Genomic DNA, 19528 nt, shown 5'->3' with positions numbered 1-19528 from the left:
TATGGCTCTATGAGCCTGTTTCTAACATTGCATTTCATCAACTCATTAAAATACCAAATTTTAAATAAATATCTGGTGGTCTCTACTAGCAAACTAAATATACACTGCCTGGCCAAAAAACAAAGTCGCCACCAAAAAATGGTCACACTCTCTAATATTTTGTTGGACCGCCTTTAGCTTTGATTACAGCCCGCATTCGCTGTGGCATTGTTTCAATAAGCTTCTGCAGTGTCACAAGAGGTATTTCCATCCAGTGTTGCATTAATCTTTCACCAAGATCTTGTCGAAGAAAAACAAGACCAAGATGGCATCAGTAGAAAACGACTATAGAGACTCACCTGTGCAACCTCTTCAAAGTCTTCATGTCTCTTTTGCAGTGCCCTGGCTCTGTGCAAAGACTTTCCAACACCGGTATGTTTGCTGAGGAAGGCCTCGCCATGGTTTTCTATCCAGTCCAGCACCTTGAAACAGATAAATATCCCAGAAACTTAAAATAGCAGCTTTTATTGATAGAGCAGTACACAATGTCAGTCAGCAGGGGGTGCAAAAAAATCCCAAAAGGCTGTAAATAAATCAACTAAGAACAATTTATAGATTCAATATCTCTGATGTTGCAAAATCCCTTTTCCAATTCGTCACAATGTTCTTCTCATTTCTTCTATTTTAATTAAGAACAATTACCAACAGATGCAACACAGCGTAAAGTGTGAACATTTCCAATGTGGGTGTGATAACTTACAAATCTTCCAACATAATTACCCTAATATCAATCAAACAGACGGACACACCCCATTTGTGGTAATGAAAGGGATTTCAAGGTCTCTGAGAAAATGTTTTCAAGGGACAAACCAAATGCTCTCGACACTTTATGTGACAGTAAATTGCATCACCATGGAAACCACTACCAAGAGAAAAGGGTGATGAAAGAGCGGATAGGAGCGCAGAGAGGCAGAAACACAGACAATAAAGAGGGAAAGCTTGAGAAACCCAAGTGGAAAGGAAAGCGGGGCAGAGAAGGGCAGATGCCTACAGGGTGGAGACGAAAAGACGACACAACAGAGCAAATCGCCAGTTTTGACGGAAGATTCAGGCTATCCATACAGTCCAATAGATGGACTTATGCAAAAGAGCGTTAGAAAAGATAATTATACAGTAACGTTAATATAATATCGCACAGATTAGCTGCTGAATTTCTCTTTTCTAAGGAGCAAAGAGGCAAAGCAGGTGTGTTCGCTGCAGGAAGCCATGGGGCAACACTGGACAGAACCTTCTGCAGAAAAGGGTTTTCTTTTTCTCTTGTCACGTTTGCATTCGTCGCTTACTTGCTGCACGTCCTGCTGAAAGACACACAGCTGCAGGCGCTGGTGCAGGCGAACTTTGCGATGCTGCCAGATGTTTTCGAGCTGCCTCTGGTGATGCAGCACCTCGTGGATGATGTCCAGGACGTGGTGCACTGCCTTCGAGTAGTTCGCCGACGCCATCAGCGAATCGGCACTTCCTGGAGTCAAAGGTCGCTGCAGCTTGTCCAGTAAGGCCTTGCCATCCTGGCTCACCTGGAAACAAGGAAGTGTGGTTTCACATGCTGGAAAACATCTAAAGAGTTTACATTTTAACAATTTTTATTTATTTATTGTTTTGTTTTGTGGGTTTTACTCTTGCAAAGAGTATTATGATATTTGACATTGTCAGGACCCTCATCATACTACAGTGTTTATCACTGCCTTCAGTACTAACTAAGCATAAAGGATCAGTTGAAATAATTTGCATGAACTTCGTGCGTGTGAGAACATCTTTGCATACAAGAGTTATCTTCATAAAAATCTCAGTGTTTTGCATACGTGTTCTTTGTTTTTGTTTTGGTGCATGCTTGTTTCGGTGCACTGACCTCTGAGTATGCAGTGGTGATGTGTTCATACAGCCCCTGGTGATGGTGGATCGTATCTTCTAGATCCTGCAGCTCAGAAGGCAGTTCTCCTTCTCCGCACGCTTTACACCACGGCTCCACCTTGCTCATGTACTGGTTAGGAAATAACCAAGACAAACATATCATAACACACACCACTGCCTCAAATATGTGCTTGGAACACTGCAGCACCTTTTTTATTGCAAAAAGTTTTTGAGAACAATAAAAGTGACTCATGATCACTCAACCGAGTAAGAATAAAATGTTTGTTTTTATTTTTGTTTTATACATCGTCTACCTTCAGTTTAGCCTAGACCTGCAGCAGTTTTTCAAGATCTATACTGCCTTGCAAAGCTTTTTTCACAAAAGTTTCAAGTACACAGCTTTTATTTTGAACATCTGACTGACCTCTGTTCAGTTAATCATCTGAATATAGGAAGAAAAAAATGCAGCTGCAAATCTACCAATAAATGGCCTTCCTTCTGATAGCAGCAAGATGAGAGCCATTGGTGAATTAAAGCCTTAAGCAGCCTAGAGGACACAGTAAACTCATCAAGGAAGGTAGACTGGTCAAAATAAGGCTGAATACATCTGTTAGAAAACATTTTCCCACCATGAAACATTGGAGCGGCTTTGTATACTGCATTAAAGCTTATTATATTAGTCCAAATGAACCCAAACATTAACTACAAGAAAAAGTGGAAACAAAAATGAGGATTAGCTGAAATTATCTTTGAGTGAATGAAGGACGGAAGTGCTCTGTTGATGCACAGATTTGTTTTGGACATATAATGACACAAAAGCATCAAAGTATTGTGCCAACAGCGGGACTGTTCCCATTGTTTTACCTTCTGATATCACAAGATGTGTATTTGAATGGCGTGACTGCACCTGATCGGCTTTCTGGTGGAAGCTGGCAGACATCTCCAGCAGAGTGCTGCGTTCATCCAGCGCTGCTGCAAAAGCTTTCCACTCCTGCTCCAACTGGCCTGAGATCTGCTGGATCTGCTGGGAGGCGTAGTGGCCCGACTCCAGGAGCCGATTTCCAACTGACATGATCCGGTTGATGTTCACGTACACATTCTGCGTTTCAAAATGGGGGCAAAGAAAGAGTTGTAGCTTCAGTGTTAAAACAAACAAACAAAAAAAGTAAGTAGGTCAAGCATGTTATTGTTTCTGACCATATAAATTAGCAGGGTTTCAGGTAAAGCACTTACTGCACTCTTGTTACATTTTGAGCACCCTGATGCATGAAGCCACAACTGTGTTTTCCGATAATTAAGCTGATTGTGTTGCTACAGAGCAGCTGAAACGTGCTCGTAAAACGCTGTGGCCACAAGTGTGCTCACAGAGAAGGTAACTTAGACAAAATAGATGAAAATCCTGCAAACACACCCACAAACACCTTCGGGGACATTAAAAAGTCATCCGCTTGGAAAGCGTACCCACGTGTGATTAATAAAAAGGGCCATTTACCTTTTAATCTTTTAGGCTTTTTCTAATGTACCTGCTTCAAGCTGTTTTGTGAAGATAGGCATGGATCAGCAAACGCTAATTAACAACTGTGTTAACAGCCAGTTATTATTCTATTCAATTACTGCTCCTGGAGCCCATTATGGCACCGAGGTCGCTTGTTTTAATTATAACATGTGGGAAAAAAAACCAACAGCTACAACCCAATAAACAGTTCAATCTCAAAAGAGGACAATAGCAGAAAACTGTAGGCTCTTATGTATTTTCAGTGTCGAAAATCCAAAAAGATAGAGTACCTTTTGCATCATTTAAGCTAAGGGTTGCCTATGTTTCTTGGAAGGCAGTGTCAAGAACTAAAAACTATTTATGAGAATAATCAGAATCTGCACACCCAAAATCAGTTTCATGTAGTCACAGCTCTTTTAAAAAAGATATTATGAGACCCTAAGAACATCTACACTAATTCACAAGCACTTACACACTCGGAGAGGGTAAAGAGGGGCAAAGTAGTGGAATGCTCAAACACACAGGGCGTTTATACAAAGTAAATGCATGAGGAGACAGTGAGGATGGGTTTAACAGGAACAGAAAAAGGTGTTTCGAATCAAACTGATTAGTGGCAAAGGATCAAAGAATAAGTGGTGGAGTAAAAACAGGCAAAAATACACAAAGTGCGGAGGATAATGCCAAATTTAACAAAAGCGAGAAAAACAAGGAAAAGGGATGAATTTCTAAATTGAACTCAGAACAACTGTGGGGATACAAAAACAAACAAAAAAAACTCCTGATGCTAACACATGTAACAGCAAGAATGGAATATATATGGGTCTAATAAAAGTAATATAGTAAACAACCAAAACACAATTTTTATTTCTCGATATTTAGATGCTGTGTTTCAGTTTCAAGAGCAGTTTTGGTTCTCTCCTTCGTGAGAAAAGACAATACTGGAAAACAATGAAAACCACAGTTGTGTATATGGGATAGTATTGTTTAACATGTTTTTAAGCAAATCCATGACCCAAAGGTCTTTACTGGAATAATACTAATCTCTACAACACATCTCCTTGTATACAAACTACAGGCAAATAACCAGGCTACAGGTCCAACGTTTCCTATGTTTCTTTACGTAAACATTTCCAGGCAGAAAAAAAATATACTCGTTTGCAGCTTGTGTGACCTTGATTACAGATAAACTTTTCAATTCTTTGATTAGTTGTCAATGCTCTTAAGCAGAACACTGCAGCATTGTACATTAATCAAAAATCGTCTTTTTCTGACTTTAACGCCAGAGACTAAACGGTTCGTGTTAGAGGCAGGTGGGATCTCTTTGATTTTTATGAATGCAGATGAAAATCTCTCCCGCCCACCAGGTTATTTGCATCCACAGACACCTGTATTTTAGGCCTGCAGAACATGAGCTGACTCACAGACAGCCCCGCAGTTCAACAATGGAGGGCCCTCAACCAGGCGAGAGTCCAGACAATGAATACATGGCGATGGATTCTGACCCGTGGGAAGACCAAGATGACACTTATGAAAACGGAGACACTCTTGACATTGGTATAAGACAAAGAGAGGTTGTGCCAGTGCCAGGAGGAGCCACTCAGCTGACTAACAGGGCCTCCCGGCAAACTAATGACACTCCCAACCGTCCACAGATCAACAGTCTGCCTCTCCCTAGCAGGTACATGACTTTAAGATGGCCTCCACCGAATGGAAACATAGCATCGGCGAAAACAGAGCAATTAGGTAATGTGCTTCAATTTTAAAGCAGTGCACAGTTAAAGCAAATACTCCAGGGAAAAACCCAGCAGTAGTGTTTGTAACGTGTTCTCTGATAACTAGCCTTCTTGCAGAGAACCATGGTGGGGCTGGTCTTGTTGTGCCTACTGTTGCTTGTAGTAGTGCTTGGTCTGAGCTTTGCTTGTAAGTACATTTTAAATATTAAAAAAATGGCAGAAATTTCTTGAGACTGAACAAATTGTGTACATTTTGAAGTCTGTGCTGCGCATTACAGCATTGGAGAAGATTTAGCTCACTTTGCATTACTTTGATTTGCAAAGAGATATTTTTGCCATTTTGTTCAGATCGGTCAGAAACAAAGTGCAATTATTTGGCATTTCTTTAATGAACAGGTGACATACTCGCAAGACTCCACAAATGGTCACTAGAGAAACAGCTTGAAGGAATCGGTAAGAGATAGTAAAGCATAAAACATCTTTGTACCAAAAAAGTATGAACATTTTTGTAAACAGTAAAATACTCATTTAAAAATAGGTTTTTTTTCCCTTAAAGATGACATTTTCTTAAACTGTCTCTCTTTTAAAAGGTTTGGGGTGTGGACCAAGATACTACATTTCTAATGCTGAGAACCAAACCTCTGATTCAGAGCTGCATGTCTTAAACTGTGAAATGCTTAAGGTAAGGTGCGATTCCAGTGTCTAAGTGAGCATATATAGTTTACATGTAGTGGGATAGTCTGAACTGCATTTTTTTTTTCTTGTGTCTTTACAGAAGTTCATGAGTCAAGAATCGTTTGTTCTTCACTTGCAAAACGGCTCATGTAATAACTCATGGAAGTGCGAGTGTTGATTTATGGCCGATGGAGAACAGGATTCCACCCCTCTCTGTATATGCTTTGTATTCAAAATAACACTGATCAATATCATATAGCTACGACATTCTCTACATGATAAAATATATTGACATTTTGTAATTTAAGAATAGATTATGTTTATTGTGTTGTTCATTTTAATATTGTATTTTTATACTTGTGTAAACACACACATGTTGCCATGTGTTGTCTTGAGTTAAAAAAACACGTTTCCAATGCTATTTCCTATGCACAAAAGTGTGAAACATAAACTAACTAATTACAGTTATCTAAACAAAATGTTATCAAAACAAAAATGACCACTTTTCCTTCTCATTAAACTGAATGTAAGGCATTTTAACTTTTAAGCTTTTTATAAAGTAACACAAGAAAAAGGTTAGTTGGATTAACTCTACAGGTTTAAGTTGAAGTCACCCTGGTAACCGAAATGCTAACCATAGCTTACCAAATGAAACATTAAAACAAAATTAACTTAACAAAAAGTAATTAGAGGTGCTTTCTTAGTTTTCAAAACCTGACTCTCCATGTTTATTACAATTGAAAATATTTTCATAAATACAAACTTGTATATATTTTTTTAATATAACTAAATGGCATAGCTCAGCAGAAGGTTGGGCTACCTGTTAGAGAAAACAGAAAAAATCTGGTCACCCCAGCACATAAAAGGTATGGTGGAAAAATTTGTGTTTTTGAATCTGTAACTATTTATCTCTCAGTATACCTTGTTATACTGAGGTATACCGTGAAAAAAGATAGGAGATTGAGAAACATATGATCATAGAGCTAAGCAATATAGAGATATTTGTTGTTTTGTAAAATAAAAACAAAACAAGTCTTGTATTTATTCCTATCCGATGCTTTGTGAGCTGAATATAAAGTACCGTATATAGAACAAAATGTTGTGTTTTACTCTTTTATTTAAAAAAATATAGCAATCCTGATTATATTTAAAAACAAGGTTACAAAAGTACAATTAAATCACAATTATACATCACTAAGACAAAGATAGAAACTTAACAAATCTGAATCTTCCCTTCCTGAGTCACAACTGAGAGACGTATTGAATTTCTTGCCAATATTAGAGAATTGTATCTAGATTTATCCAACTTTTTGAATGTCAATCTTATAAATGTATTCTGATATCAAAATAAAAATAAGTACACCCACAACATTTGCATAAGTCGCCTTATTAAAGGTGAAAAGTGTTAATGACTAGAGATGTACTGTAGAAGACTTGTAATTCACCAGCTGTACTTGCAAAGAACATCCCATAGGGGGCATAACAGCAACATCACTACATTAATTGTTTAAAGCTGGAGATATTACAACACCTAAATGATATAACACAGGCCTCTTTAGCATTTAGTCTTCACTTAATAGTTACATCCTCCCAAGTGATAACTGATTAAACACTATAATCCTTATTGATAAAAAATGATATATTTTTAATACCAGTTTTACTATGCTTTAAAAAGTGTCAAACTACCAAATAAATGTGTCATATTTGATCTTTTTTCTACTGTAAAAATTTCCACATAGCAGAAAATCCTAACAAAAATAACAGTATTTATGTAGCCTTTGTACACTTATAATCACAGTTTGACACTGTGTATTTCCATTCTGCCGTGCAAGCAACAGGAAGAGGAAGCAGAGCTTCCTGTGAAAGAATGGGTGGAGGTGGCAGTGGTCACTCAGAGCTAACCTGACTGTGCAGATATGCGTGTGGGCAGAGTGTGGTCATATTCTCAAGAACACAGAATTTCCATCGATGTATTCTCAAGGGTTTGTGGTTGGTTTTAACTTGAGCTACCCGTGGGTGGTGACTAGCCTCGCGTTGTCCCTGACAGCAGCTTGTTACATCAGTAAAGCCATGACAGACTTTAAGGTCTCCAAAGGTGTGTGTTTACTTCTCCCTTGACTATAATTGTATTTATTGTAGAAAGGTGGCTGCAGTTTGAATCAGAGGTAATGGTGTGTTAATCCCTTTGCCTAGAGCAAACCAGCGCCTGATTCAGGCTTGGTTTATTGCTTATTTACAAAATAAATCCATTGAAAGTTCATTAATGAAATTTGTACTGGACACAATAAAACTGTAATAACAAAACACAGATAAGAAGCGATGCACTTTTTGTGGCAGAACATGATACTATAAGAATGCTGATGACACAATCCAATGTCCTCAGCTATATTTCTTAGTTGTCAGACCGGCTAATAAATATAGCAGATCAAGTGGGAAGAGATGTAAGACTGTAGCGCTAAACTGTGGGAGAGGCACAGAGGTCATAAAGTGGGTCAATACTGGGACCGGCTCCACGACGGGCAATGACAATGCAAAGTCTTGTCTTTGTTCAAAAGAGTCGTATGAGAAACAGAAACAGGACAGAAGAATTGCAGAATAGTTTGTAACACACTGCTTCAAAAAAGGGTGAAGCATTGTGTGATGGTAGCACACAGATGAGAGGTCTTTCCGCCATTATTTTAGTCATCCATTGGTAGTAATGATATATGTATGTGAGCACAGAAAAAAACAGCAAAAAAACACACCAAAAAGAACAAAACAGGTTGACTCTTACCATGCAGTTCATAGCAAAGTGGTTGTGCTGTGTCTGCAGCTCCACAGCATGCTGGTGGTTCCCTCCAATCTCGGTGTAGCTGGTCAGAAAAAGCCCCTTGTTGTGCATGATCCAATCAAACATCTACAAATATAAAGGGTGGAGAAGAGAAAGAAAAGTGTTCTTTACAAGATTTATTTCCAATATGCTGATTAACGACAACAGTGAGAACAAGAGGAGGCTGCTGTTAGGAGCCTGCATTTACTCAAAACCTTTCATCCATCAACTAAGAACTAATTTCTACAGACAAATGTCATCTCTAAGCTCAGTTGTGATACAGTCAATAGAAGAAACACACTAGCTGAGTTTGATTCCTACTAAGTTCTTCATAGTTCACCAGAGTGTGAACAGAAGTTGTATATTTGTGATTTATGCAGGATTGTGACACATTAGACATCTTTCATTAGTTTGTGACTGTCATATGCAGAGAAGTGTGTTGGTACTACTTCTAATTAACCAAAAAAGTGCAACTACATTAGAAATAGTTGAAATTGACAAATGTTTAATGACACCCTCCATTATTTTCTCCATGTTTAATAAATCAGACATTGCTTCTGAGTATTAGTTGATCTGGATATTTTACATAGTTTACTAAATGAAAATGGAACCTTACAGAGCACACTGTCAAGCCTTCTTGGTTTGGATATGAAGCATATTATAGAGGATTAAGATCTGGAACCCTGGAAGACCATCTGACAATAGTGCAATGTTCTTCCTTTCTCTCAGATGGTCTTTCTGTTTGTTTTGAGTGATTGTCCTAGTGGTGGACGACCCATGACCTGAAACTGAGCTTTTTAACTCTGACCAGATTGTTTCTCTCCAGAATGACCTGGTAGCTTGGAAATTGAATTATGCCCTGTCGAGCCCCAAAACAGAACCAAGCCCATTCCCTAATTCAGTCACACTGGTTATATATGTATTTTTTTCTTATTCAAAAGTTTTTCTTTATTTTATAAACAGATAGTCTTCAAAAGAAGACTATTGATAGTCTTCTTTCTGCGCCTTGCTTTATCTGGTCGATGTTCAGAAGGATACCAAAGTACCATGATTGAACTAAATAGTTTTTAAGGAGAAATGAAGCTTTGATATATGTGTGTCCATATCTACATGGGGATATTGTGCGTAAAGCAGGTCAAACATCCATGGATTAACTAGATCATGTGTTTCTATCTTCAACTAGCATGCAGGAACTGTGAAACACTCCAACACGGACAAATTAAAGAAGAGTGCTCTGACCTTCTCAGCGTCCTGCTCAAAGAGCCGCAGCTGGAAACACTGGTCCAGTTTCAGCTTCCTCATGTGCCACAGCTGCTGCAGATTCTGCCGCGTTCCGTGGAGCTTATCCAACAACGCCGTCACTTTAGCAACCAGATTGTGTGCGTCTGCATGAAGACCATGATGGTGGTCGTTGGAGTCTCCGCTGGCTCCAACGCCGCGGTTGCTGTAGCCCCCTTCACTGCCACCCCCAACCCCTGCAGTCTGTAGCTGTAGCCTCTGGAGCAGTCTTCGGCCCTGCGTATCAAGCTCCTCTATCGACGCCTTTGTAGCCCTCTTCTTCAGCGCAGCGTGCTCCTCCATGAGCCGCCGAGCCCCCTCCAGGTCCCGTGGGAGGTCGCGCTGGGACAAGGTTTCCTGAAGCTCTTCGAGGCGTGCCAGCGCTCGAGCTGCGTCACTGGCAAAAGTCTCGAAGGAGAGGCGCACCTGGAATGAAAGGGTCTAAGCTGGAAATTCCATGGTACCACAGTAGGTCTTAGCTAATTATAAAAAGCTTCAACCAATTATTAAATTAGCTCCACCACAAAACTGAAATGAAATAGAAAAAGGAAAACATGAAAACCTCAATCCAGTCATCATGGTTGTACTCTAAGCTGCCGTCAAAGTCAGCCGTGAGCTGGGAAGGGTCAACTATCTTGGTCAAACCCTCCAAGGACACCATCACTGTCTGTAGAAGGTTAGCAAGATAGAATAAAAAAAATGCATTAAATAGATTATGAATAAATCAAGGAAAATAAAGAAAACAATTAAAATAAAATAAAATCTAAAAAAAAAAAAAAAAGCACTGGAATTCAATTTTTTTCTGCTCTAAACTTTTCAAAACATCACCCCTACATTAAATAAAGAATTTCTGGAAAAATATGCAGTTCTTCAGCTAAATACCTGAATTGTTTATAAAAGGTGTGCTGAAAAAAAAATATCATGTTATCATTAATAAAAGTGAAACACAAGAATATAAACTAACAGGAAGCGAAAGCAGAAGGTGCTGGGTTTAATGAAGGAAGGTAGACATAATAAAAACACCTTTTAAATTGACAGATTTAAAACTGGAGCTGAGGTCGACTTTTGTTTTGAATGTAAACAGCCACATCTATGAGAATATTCACATTAATTATACTGTTACGAGAAAGGCAGATATCTGAACCTTTTCACGGAAGTGCTTGAACAATAACAAATAATAAAATGTGGGAAGAAATTTTCCTCTGTGAGTGCTTCTATAATTAATAGCAGTTTGTTTTATCTCCCAGTAAACTAGAGGGCAGCTGGGATTTGCAGAGAAAACATCTTCCACTTCAGTAACGATCAGCAGCAGTTGTGAAAACTTAACAGGATTACATGTTGAGTCCATCTTGATTATCTCCCTCTGGTCCTGAACTTTTGCTGCCAATCTGAGAGAATTAAACCGACAGCGTCCTGTTTGGGTGTGGAGTACCACTGACAGTACGTTGCAGGAAAAACTAAAATGGACCGCTCTGGAAGTATATAAGTGAAGTTAGGATGAAATCCTTTGAATGTCCTATTTATCCCGGTTCTGTGGTAACTGGGTCAGAACTAAATATACCAGCTACCCATGGCCACACGGGACAGAACACTGTCGCTGTCACAGTGGAGCAGTCCAATCTGAGCCAATCGAAGGGGGGGCGAGCTGATACTTTTCAAATTGCATTTTTGTTTTAAAATCAAATAACTTATTGGAAAAAAATGCCGTAGATGATAACTGCAACTATATTTGGAAAGAAATAATCAGAGAAATCCTACAAATGATGTGTCCATAAAAGACAGCAATAAGTAATAAAGTAGTTTGCAAAACTACTGCTATGATTATTAGTGAAAAAGGATTGGTTTTGCTCTAAATAATAATGCATCACTCACCTCAAATTCAAACTTGGAGCTGCCAAAGTTGGTCCTCTGCTTCTGCCAGAAGTTGTCTGGCTTGATGATGAGGGCAACGTGGATGCAAGACGGGAAAGATTCCTGCAGGATCTTCAGCAGCGGTTTGATGCTGTCCCACTTGGAGCCACGCATGTCCACAATGACCGTGAAGCCATGTCGGGCCACCTCCTCACTGAAGAACAGATTGCAAAATAAAGAGGCAAATTATCTTCTAAATTACTGAAATAAGACATATTACCCTAGGGAGAAAAAGAGTCAAAAGAGTTCAAATATAATCCCAACAAAATATATTTTGTAAAAGATTTGTTGTAGCTGCAAATATGTAAGCTAAGTGGTCCTGTCCTCCACCGCATCTGGAGAAGAAGAAGAAGAAGAAAAAAGGGCAGTTAAAAACATTCGAGCGTTGAAATTTCCACTGCTACTCACCGGGAGTCATGCAGCTGAACAAGCCCATAAAAGGTTATTTCTTAGCATTAAAGGCTATGCTCTAAATGTGTCTAGCTGTAACAGAGACAGACGCAGGCCCTCCTGCTCTATCTCACTCTGACCTCACTCTGAAAACAGAGCATCGGCCAAATGGGGAGAGAAAACACAGCGGAGAGAAAGGAGAGAGGAGAGAAAGAGAGAGAGAGAGAGAAAGAGCTGACAGAGAAGAGGAAGAAGAAAAACGGTGGCAGAGTTAGAGTAAGGGTAGAGGAAAAAGAATAAAACAGAGAAGGAAAATCTATCACTCCACTGAGTAACTACACCTCCATTCTTAAGTGGTGACTGAAGTCATCCGACTTGGTGAGTGACATGTTCTGATCAGTGATCAGTCTATATTTTTCTGAACCGCTTACATAAGCTCTGCCAGGTTGCACTCATAACAATATTATTGGTTCTGGAAGTTGACTGAGTAAAGAAGCTTGTAGAAACTGAACTTGGTGTGAAGGTTGTTCATTCAGGCTGTAACAACAGAGAGACGTCAGCAACTGATGGGAAGCTGAATGCATTGCTGCAAAACGTATCAGTTCTATCTTTTTGAATATAGTGCAATGCTCCAGGGACGTGGTGGGTAAGGAAATGCTGAGAATCTTTTGGAAATGTCACAGTAAAGGTGCGGGTTCTGTAGCTCTGACTATCGGAAATACACAGGGACCCATGCTAATGGCTAAAAGAAGATGCTAACGAAAGCTTAAAATGTTAACTGTAATTATGTTTTTACTTTTTATTAGTGATCATTTCTTGTAAAGCAGCACTGTGCAACACCAACTGCCCTCTCTCTCATGCACAGGGGCGCACCACTTTACATTCGCAAAAAAATTACTTAATTACTGATCTCAGGAAGGCTTTGCAAGGCTTAGCAAGGCATTTCTCTATTGACAGAGATAATAAGGAATCTGGGATATTATTCTTTCACTTTATAAACAAATGGCAAAAATGTTGGCAGACTGTTATAATAAACATTTAAAATTTGTTGAACTTAAAAGATTTCCAACTCATTTATATCCAATTAAATAGAAAATATGATGCTAATTATTTGGTCAGCTAATTAACTGATCCAATCATTTAATCACTGAAAGTTAGCTAAGAATCTGAAAGTTAGCTGAGACAAAAAAAACATCTCTGGTATATCTGCAAAGCTGAAAGTCTTATCTGTGTGTTGGAGAACATGTGCATAGTGAACAATTATTTAATAGACAAGGCAAGCAGAATAATCAGCCATCATAAAAAAGGCAGCATGTTTCTTTTATTTCTTCTAACTATTGATCACATGTACAAATTACCTTTTGGACTGTTGTGGTGGTGCAACAGAATCTATGGCACTGGTTCTGTTTTATGATTTCCCCCTGCTTCTTCAGTACAGTTGATTCAGATTTTAAAAATCCCTTAAAAGCAAATATTAAACTTGATTATGTACTAAGGAAGAAATTGGATATTTTGAATTAGTAGTGTTGGATAACAAATTTGTCTGAAACTATCAAAACAGAAAATCAACAGAGCAAAGCTCAGTTAAAGTAGTCTGTATGTTTTTATACACCACTGTACAAACTTAAACACTTACCAAAATAAGTGAACACCGAACGGCTATCCTTTTGCCTCTTCCTTCTTAGAAAAGTCTTAGAACGCTAAATACTATTTTTGCTGCAACTAATTTGAACCACCTCTCACCTCCAGACAAGTGTCGGAAATACTAAGGTGAGAAACACTTAAAAGTACTCGACCTGCACAGCACTAGAAAGTGTGGCACTGAGAAGATCAGAGGCTGCAGAACAGAGGAGTGCAAACTGCAACTCCAAGCTAATCACCAGTGAGGCCAAACAGAACAGCCTGGAGCGATGTGTTAAAGGTGCATTCTGCGCTGTATGTAAGTTCATAGTGCAGCTTGAACATTATTCCTGTGGCTACATGTTTAAGGTTTTTAGATGCAAATCGTTGCGACAACAAAGCAAATATGGGAGCAGGAGAGGATAACCAGTACATGTGAAAAACTCAGATGTGAAAAAAATGTAACTATGACACAATGCTGAATTGCTACCAGTTCCTTCCAAACAACAGCAGACTCAAAAGGAAGGGGTCACAGAGGTCAGATCTACCAACTAAACTAGTTTTTCTCTAAGCTGAGCTGTAATTAAAGACAGAAATTGAAAACATAGAGGGTAAGAACTTCAAGAACCTATACGAAAACCCTCAGACACTTTGCAGCATAAGGTTATTATTTAAACCAAGCAAGGTGGGAAAATCTAGCAGTGGATTATGTGTTGTGTGTGTGTGTGTGTGTGTGTGTGTGTGTGTGTGTGTGTGTGTGTGTGTGTGTGTGCACGGGTCAAAGAAAGGTGTTTCATTCAGGAAAATAAATTGCTGCGTCTTTAAAATCAGGCAACATTGTCAGTAAATAACATAAAATAATAAGCATTTGGCTTATTTGGAAGTCAAATAGCAACACAAGTTGTAACTGGAGTCACCAATCAGATCTTTGTAGCCATTTTCAATCTCCAGAGAGGTTTGATCTGCACATTCAAATTCCTGACTTTTCTTTAAGATCTACTTCTTCAATGTATCTGCAATTTGTTCTCATATCCACTCTAATATCTTACTTTGGAATAGTAGCCAGGTACGCTACAAGTCTGCGGAGGTCATCAGGTCTTATTCGGTCGTGGTTGCTCCGTGCTGAAAAAGTGAGAATTGGACCTCCACGTCTGTCTCTGCCACCTTCAGACACAACAAGAAAGAAAATCAGCAAATGACATCAACTTTGATAATTAGACAAAATCCAGGGTCATCTCTGAGAACTCTAAAAGGGACTGAAAACCTCAGATACAAGAACACAATTTCATTAAAGTTTGTTCTGAACTGAGTTAAACAGATCAACCAACTAACTTTGTATTGCATTCAAAGGCAGTTTTGCTAGTAAAGAAAAACATATTTAATTAAGTACATAAATATGAACTGACAACTGAACTAAGTGCCAAAGTGATGGGAGATTACATTGTGTTTGTGTCCGAACCATCTGTTATTATGTCAGTGGTTAGTCATGGCCACGCTGAGTCAAACTAAAGGGTAAGGGTCAAATTAGTCTCATGATGACACAAACACAGCATGCTTAAAAACAATGACAAATGATGCCAATACCATTTAAAAGTCAGGGTAAAATCAAATCGACACTCCTATTGAAAAAACAGCCCAATCTTTCCCTTAAAATTGATTAACTTTTCTTTTTAGAAATGACTGATGTTTTCTTCAGATGCATTCTTCTCACCAATCCTCTTTAGCATGCAAACTCATTAACAGCTATAGGATTCTTCACTAAGATAACTAGTCAATAAATGCTAGAACAGAACTTCAGGAAATCAGTGCTGAATAAAATGCTTAGCAATTTTACCAGTTTTTAATAAGCTAAGCCTAGGGCAGAAACCATAGCTTTATCAATTGCAGCAAGTCACCCAGTTTTTGAAGAAACCCATCATACTACCACCACTGTGTATCTGGCGCCCTTTATAAAACGTTTTATATTTCCCTCATTGGACAGAATATTTATTTTAATGTGTTGGGGATCATCAACATGTTTTTTGGGACATTTTTCTTTTTGTCAGCAGTTATTCATGCTAATCCTTTGTGGAAACTCTTTTTTTGTTGAATTTCAACACTGACTGTAAGGGAAATGAGTCCTCCAGTTTTTTTTTTAGATACTGTTCTTTGTTATTTTATTGCATCCTGGATGAATCATTGATCCGCTCTTGGAGTAAATTTAGTAGGATAGTGACTAAAGGCTAGGCTGGTCACTGTTCTATTTTTTTTCTCCTTTTATGGATATTGACTATAACAATGATTTGTTGTAATCCCAAAGCCTTAGAAATAGCTTTGTTACACTTTCCAGACTGAGAGTTGTCTGTATTTTTGGTCACTTTGTTTTTTTTGTTTTCTTTAGATTGGGGCATGATTATTTTCACAGAGATGTTATTAAGTTTGCCAGGCCTGTCTAAACATTTGTGACTTTAGGTTAATAAGTTCAGACGGCTCCTGGCAATGTTGCTCTTAGTTAAATGTGTCAACTTTCTTAAACAAGAAGCATCTGCTTGCTGGGTGGTGGACACCTGGATCAGCTAGATGCACAAATGACAGGGAACTGTCCCTTTAATTCATCCAACACAGAGTTTGGCTTCAGAGATCATGTGAATTGCCCACAGGGCAACTTCTAAAAGTAGCACTTGACACCATGAAGCTCTGTGAAACAGCAGTGGAATTAATTGTTTTAAATTAAAACTAAAGCAGCAGTGAAGGAAACGAATTAGTGTCTAAAATGAGTGGCAACTGAAGCAATGCCTCTGCAGTTGTCTAAAAAAATAATTACGAAGCTCAGTGTATTACTCAAGATCCTTGAAATAGGTGTTTAAAACAACGCTTGGTGACCTAGTGGTACACCCCATCTGACCTAGCACTAATGCTGTTCTATTCACTTCAGCTTGCTAAAGTGAATTTTGAAACTGTAGAGATATTAGAACTAGCGTTAACTAAAAATACAATATGGAGACCTGTGGTCTGTTAAAATCCACGACACACATTGTTCCAGTTATCTGATTAGTTTTTTTAAGTTATTTTATTTTCTAAGTTTATCTTTGATAATATTTACTTTACCCTATTCATAAGAAACGTAAAATCAAAATAACATTTTATTTTAAAGCCATTAACGCTTACCTTATTAGATTTACTTAAATCTAAATGAAAATGTCAGTTTATGCAATTATTTCTATTGATTGTTCTAAAAAAATCTAACCATAAAAGGCAGAACTAAAGTGACTCCCCTAATTTATTTTGTAACAGACTTTTCACTGATCATTACGACTAATGACAGATTATAAAAAATGTGGTAATATGAAAATGGCATGCAGAAAGTGTAACGGACCTGAGAGAAAGGCAACCTTCTCCTTGAGGATAGGAAGCACATCAATTGCCTTCATGTCCTCATTGCGATGAAACCCTGAAAAGAAAAAAGCAAAAAAGGTAAGTCAAGGTAATTCTCTTTGCATTTGATTACCTGTCAAGATTAATTCAATTTATACATCACAGCCTGAGGGGAGGTTGGATCTGCTTCAACAGAGAAGCGGTTTAATTATTATGTCATTTTATCAAATGGGCAATTTAAATCCAACCAAGTTAATGATTTGTTTAGTCTCTGTAATGAAGGTGACTCTGATCTGCAGAGAAATGTAATGACTTCTTTTTTTGTCCATTTTCCAAAAAAGTTTTCATTCTTCAGTTTAGAAGATTTTGTCATGACAACAGTTAAAAAAAGAGAAGATGTGATAACATTTCACTGCCTCGTTTGCTTTTGAGAACCAAACTACCAACAACAGTTTTAGACTATGATACATACTGATCACTGGGCAATAACGCATGTCAGTGCCGCAAGCAGGAGATGGTGATAACACCAGAATGCAGGACATGTCAGTGGCCATATGGGTCCGGTTAAAGCTGCAAAACATAGCAGGTCAAGCAATAGTCTTTTGCTTTTGTTTTAGCTTAGCCTGGTGCCAATATGTTTCTCAGCCTGGCCTGGGTTTTGTTGTGGTATGCTCTTCAAATGTCAACCTCTCTGCCTCAACTGCTTAGCAGATGGTCCAAGGTTTACTGCAAGGGAGCAAAATGCAAATACCAACAGCAAACCACCCTCACACCAAAGGATTCTTATCAACTGCGTAGGCATCTGTGCCTGACAGGTCAATCCTAAATGCTGCTGATTTAAATGTTGTTGATTTTTTTATATAAACTGGCAGTGCTCTTTTTTTTCAGTGTTGTCTAATTTCTTTAATCTGATAGTTGTTGGTAACTGTGCAATTCTTTAGTTTTGCACAACTTAATAAAGAACTGGAGGATGTAAATATGTGATAGTCTCTAAAAAATGTAAATTAGTCAAGACAACGGAGAAAGTTTTTGCCAGTAAACCTATATTGGCATAAAAAGCTGACACCATTGGCTAATTTTAGTAACAATATGAAGACTCGAAATTGAAAGATGCACATTTTTAAGTTTCATGCTATGGACCTACACAATTATCAAATTTATAAAACTGACAAAAAACAAAGTAGAACTACCATGCTTATGGATGCCATTTTGAAGAAAATGGTGTACAATAATAATAAGAAATATGTATATTAAGTTTCCTTCTATCCCATTTGACTGTCATAATGTCAGTATATATATACATGCCTGTTTTAAGGTATTTTTAAGGACCCAAAAATGTAACACCACACAGAAGACATGAAAACAGATATTTCAACAGAAATAAAGAGATAAAGATCAGCATAAATTCAAATTGATGTCAAAGTTTTATTATGAATTAAATAAAACCAAGTAAACTTGTGCAACACAGCAGACAGCTAAAACAACACAAGAGGATGACAATCTTTCGACACAGCAACTGGAATCTAATTCTGAAGATATTTCAGTAAATGTAAGGGACGTAAAACATCGTGGTCAGATGAGACAAAAAAAGTGATTATTTATGCCAGCCATAGAAAATGTTTACCCTTCTCTAAATCTAAAAAATAACATAATCCCAGAACAGCAGTTTTCAATGAAGCATGACGGTGGAAGTATAATTAACAGCTAAACAACTGAGTCATTAATTTAAAGTAACAACAGCAATAAACCATAAACAATGTATCTATAAATAGAAAGGCTACAAAAAAATAAAACAGTAAGAAAACAAACAGTTACATAACTACAAAGCTACTTTGACAGCATTGAATCACACAGACCACACTTACTGTAAAAATGAGCCAACTTCTCATAGGCTATTCATAACCAAATTAGTGAAAGATAAATAATCACTCTCTATGTTTTAGCATCTTTAACCTTGACACCAACTAAAATTAGTTTAATTTACACGAGGAGTCTAATAAAACTATGATTGCCTCTTCAATTATAGTTATAACAAAAAAGAAACAGACTAAAGAACTACAATTCACTCCTGATGTTAGTGGCTACCCTTGTTGTTTATACTGTATAAACTACATTAGATCAGATTCAAGACAAAGCTCCACCGTGCGTTCACTGCAAAAAAAGGTAAATGGACAAAAAAAATCTTTGAAAAATAGCACAACCAGATAGGCCTAAGTACTGCAATGGTCAATCTACTAAAACAGGAAAAGCTGACTGCCTGTTTTATTCATTCAAACTTAGAGTTTTTACAATCTCCCTCTGATATTTTTGTCTTTGAAAACTGCAGCACCTGTTTCGAATCCATTTATTTTCTCTTGCTCACGCACACAAAGACAA

At 37.9% G+C, this 19528-nt stretch overlaps 2 protein-coding genes across 8 annotated transcripts in view; one reads left to right on the top strand and one right to left on the bottom strand.

Annotated features, from left to right (window-relative positions):
- Positions 1-19528, bottom strand: part of triob (trio Rho guanine nucleotide exchange factor b) — a 100895-nt gene that overhangs the window by 45220 nt on the left and 36147 nt on the right. For all 7 annotated transcript variants that reach the window (XM_028012155.1, XM_028012156.1, XM_028012151.1 and 4 more), the window contains 10 exons: positions 17154-17228; positions 14848-14962; positions 11750-11942; positions 10440-10544; positions 9839-10303; positions 8564-8686; positions 2795-2986; positions 1886-2017; positions 1323-1553; positions 339-461 (listed from right to left, as the gene is read on the bottom strand). In XM_028012155.1, coding sequence (XP_027867956.1) covers positions 339-461; positions 1323-1553; positions 1886-2017; positions 2795-2986; positions 8564-8686; positions 9839-10303; positions 10440-10544; positions 11750-11942; positions 14848-14962; positions 17154-17228 — 1754 coding nt within the window. The remainder of the gene's footprint in view (positions 1-338; positions 462-1322; positions 1554-1885; positions 2018-2794; positions 2987-8563; positions 8687-9838; positions 10304-10439; positions 10545-11749; positions 11943-14847; positions 14963-17153; positions 17229-19528) is intronic.
- LOC114141562 (uncharacterized) lies at positions 4802-6887 on the top strand. Its single transcript, XM_028012157.1, has 5 exons — positions 4802-5125; positions 5222-5302; positions 5512-5568; positions 5706-5797; positions 5891-6887. Exons 1-5 carry the CDS (start codon positions 4825-4827, stop codon positions 5966-5968), a joined length of 609 nt encoding a protein of 202 aa, XP_027867958.1. The 5' UTR covers positions 4802-4824; the 3' UTR covers positions 5969-6887.

This window comes from Xiphophorus couchianus, chromosome 3 (genome assembly GCF_001444195.1).
Source record: "Xiphophorus couchianus chromosome 3, X_couchianus-1.0, whole genome shotgun sequence".
In the NCBI taxonomy this organism is placed as follows: Eukaryota; Metazoa; Chordata; class Actinopteri; order Cyprinodontiformes; family Poeciliidae; genus Xiphophorus; species Xiphophorus couchianus.
Note: the sequence above shows the minus strand (reverse complement) of the source record. Positions and strands in the feature narration are given on the sequence as shown.